Raw genomic sequence first — 3,136 nt, forward strand, 5'->3', positions numbered from 1 at the left:
TTGGTTGGAGGAGGTTTTGTAGATATTTTAAGTGTCCTGCATTTTGCTGCTCTGGGGATGTAGAAGGCAGGCCAGAGAAGTTGCTGGGCTTTGTAACTGCTGCACAAGCCCTGGATGGAGGGGATGTTCGGGGCAGGGCTGTGTGCTCTCCCAGCCTGGCTGAAGCTGCACGGCTGGATGACAAACCCTGCAGGGCACGTCACCTTGAGCCCTGTGTGACACAGCTTTGGGAGCTCTGGAGGAGAGCCCGGGTGTGAGTAAAGCCAAGCCACGGCGTGCTTTGTGCCTGTTCATCCCGCGGGTGATGGAGCGGGTGGGGTGGCGTGGGGCTTTGTGGGAACGCCACCTTGTCCTGCGAGCAGGGCTGCGGGGATGGGGAAGGCTCTGGGGGCGGGGGGGGTCCTGTTGCCGTCTTGCCGTCCCTCCTCCAGCCCTGCCATCCCCGTTCCATCGCTCTCCCATGCCCTCCATCCCTGCGGTCCCTCCTCCCCGCCGCCAGGTGCCCCTCGGCCGCTGCCTCCGCGGGCGCGGCGGGGGCGGCCCCGGCTCGGCGGCCCTGCCGGCGGGTGCGAGGGGAAGGGAAGGCTCCACTCCCTGTCCCCGGACCTTTCGGGAGCCGGGAGGAGCCGAGCCAGGCCGGGAGGAGCCGGGCAACGGGAATAAGGTGGGGCTGGAGCCCTCCGGGCTGGGCGCGGGGATGATGATGATGGCGGGGTCGGCTGCATCCCCGGCGGGGAAGGGCGGGATGCGGGATGGGGCCGGCGCTGGGGCTGTGCCTCTGGGATGCGGGTTGTTCTCTCTGGATTCTGATCTCTGGGCTCCTCCATTTTATTGTTTGTACTAAAAAAAAAAAAAAGGAAATAACGGTGCTTTGCGGGAGGCGCCCATCTGGCTTTCCCGTGTAATTTTTAAGCTCTTCCGGGCTGTTCTGCACTGGGTTTTTAGGCGCATGTGTTTATTGTAGAGCCTGCTTTCATTCGGGACCACCTTGTTACTGGTAATACAAATAATAATATATATACGGCATAGAATAATATACGCAATTATATCTATAATATATATAATAATATACATAATATAATATAATATAAATAGCTAAATATATATATAATATATATTCTAGATATTATTATTGTATTTAGATATGGTGTTGCATTTAGGTATTATTAATGTATTATTTTTGTATGTGATGTGTTTATATATATATATGCTTATTTTTATAAATTTGTTGTTTATAATTATTTACGATTATATAATTGTTGGTGGTTTTGAAATGACATTGGCCTGTCTGGCATGCAGGCACAGACATAATGCACGGGTGTAATATGTATTACATATGCTAAGGACAAATAACAAAACAGTTTGGGTTGGAAGGATCTTAAAAATCAACTCATTCCACCCTTCCTAGTAGAAGGGATATCTTCCACTATCCCAGGCTGCTCCAAGCCCTATCCTGCCTGGCCTTGGACACTTCCAGGGATGGGGCAGCCACAGCTTCTCTGGCCAACCTGTGCCAGGGCCTCCCCACACTCCCAGGGAAGAATTTCTCCCTAATATCTAATCTAATCCTACTCTCTGTCAGTTTAAAAGCCATTCACTGTTGAGCTTTGATGTGCAGTTGGAAGACACCCCTACTTCTTTCTTTCCAGGGGATGGAGAAGTAAAATTTTCCTGAGTAGGTGTGGAGAACACCTCAAAATGTTTAAAAGCTTGTTCCTTTTCCCAGCCTTCTCCAGCTGGTCAGTCCCTTTTGTCACAGGAGAATTCTTCCTCCCTAATCTGCCCTGACTCTGGACCTCGAGTACCAGGGATGTGAATGGAAACTCCTGGTCAGAGCAGTTAATCACATCCTTATTTCATCTCCCATGTTCCCAAGGCCCATTAAAACATAATGGTTTTGTTTACCCAGCCTCCAGTCATTGCTGGGAATACCTCAGCAGGCCAAACAGGAAGGCTGGGCTTTGCAGCTCTGACTCCTCATCACGGGAAGTCTCTTTGGTGTGAGCCTGGGTGTGAGGCCAGAGTTGGGCAGCAGGTACCACTGGTGCTTCTGCTGTTGCACAACTGGAAACTCCTGCACCCCAAAGCATGACTCAACTTCTTGTGGTGCACTTCCCTGAATGCTCAGGAGGGATGGTGAGACGGATCTTGTGTTTCACAGAAAGGTGTTATAAATGTGAGTGAGGTGCAGGTATTTGATTATTACATAACTGGGGGGCTTTTAGCACCGAGAGCAGCACCCACAGTTGTCTGTGCACTGTAACTTTGTGCTGGCAGTGTGCTTTTTGCTTGTTTGAGAGATTTGGTATTTCACAGTAAGGGAAGATGTATAAAAGAAATACTGCTGGGAAAAAAAAAATCTTTATGGGCAGAGATTCTAATTCTTCTGCATCAAAAAGACGTGGAGGTCTTGGTGCCATTAAAGATGAAATGAAGTGAGGAGAGTAAAGTGTTTTTCACCTTGTCTCGATATACTTGCAGACCTTCTGGTCCACTGTGTGTTTCTGATCCGTTCTGTGTCCCTGTCCCCCTGTCAGGATGCTGTTCCCCCTGCCCCTGAGGGTGGCCTGCAGTCTGCTGGGCTGGTTCTCCCTCTACAAGTGGTTCTGCCACCGCTACAGGCACCGGAATTCCGAGTGGAGCTGCAGGCTGGTCACCCTGACCCATGGCATCCTTGCCACCTGTCTCTCTGCTTACATTGGCTTCATTGATGGGCCCTGGCCTCTGAGTCACCCAGGTGAGTGATGGAAGCTGCGGTCCCAAGTCCCTCCATGGGTGAGGGCACTGAGGGGCTCTCCCACCACCACCAGCCCGCTGGAGGAGTGGCGGCTGTAGTTGGCGTCTGAGCTGCTCTGTGGTGGGAAGCACCAGAGAAATGGGGAGGCTGGCACTGCATTTTGCTTGTGTGCAGCCGTGGCACTGACAACCGTGGCGTTGTGACCTGGGCGGGGGGGGACTCAGTGCCTTACAGTTCTTTGTGTCCCTTGTGCTCCAGGGTCGCCCAACACAACCCTTCAGGTGCACGGGCTGTGCCTTAGCCTGGGCTACTTCCTCTTCGACCTGTGCTGGTGCGTGTACTTCCAGACGGAGGGTGCCCTGATGCTGGCCCACCACCTGGTGAGCATCGTGGGCATCG

General features: G+C 52.2%; 1 protein-coding gene across 1 annotated transcript in view; it reads left to right on the forward strand.

Moving 5' to 3' along the window:
* The first annotated feature begins 560 nt into the window (after positions 1–560).
* Positions 561–3,136, forward strand: part of LOC114072396 (transmembrane protein 136-like) — a 4,066-nt gene continuing 1,490 nt past the window's right edge. The window contains exons 1-2 of the mRNA XM_027910298.1: positions 561–664; positions 2,538–2,737. Coding sequence (XP_027766099.1) covers positions 2,539–2,737 — 199 coding nt within the window. The 5' untranslated portion in view covers positions 561–664; position 2,538. The remainder of the gene's footprint in view (positions 665–2,537; positions 2,738–3,136) is intronic.

This window comes from Empidonax traillii, unplaced genomic scaffold (assembly GCF_003031625.1).
Source record: "Empidonax traillii isolate 1590-97213 ecotype Southwest subspecies unplaced genomic scaffold, ASM303162v1 scaffold3121:size38615, whole genome shotgun sequence".
NCBI lineage: Eukaryota > Metazoa > Chordata > Aves > Passeriformes > Tyrannidae > Empidonax > Empidonax traillii.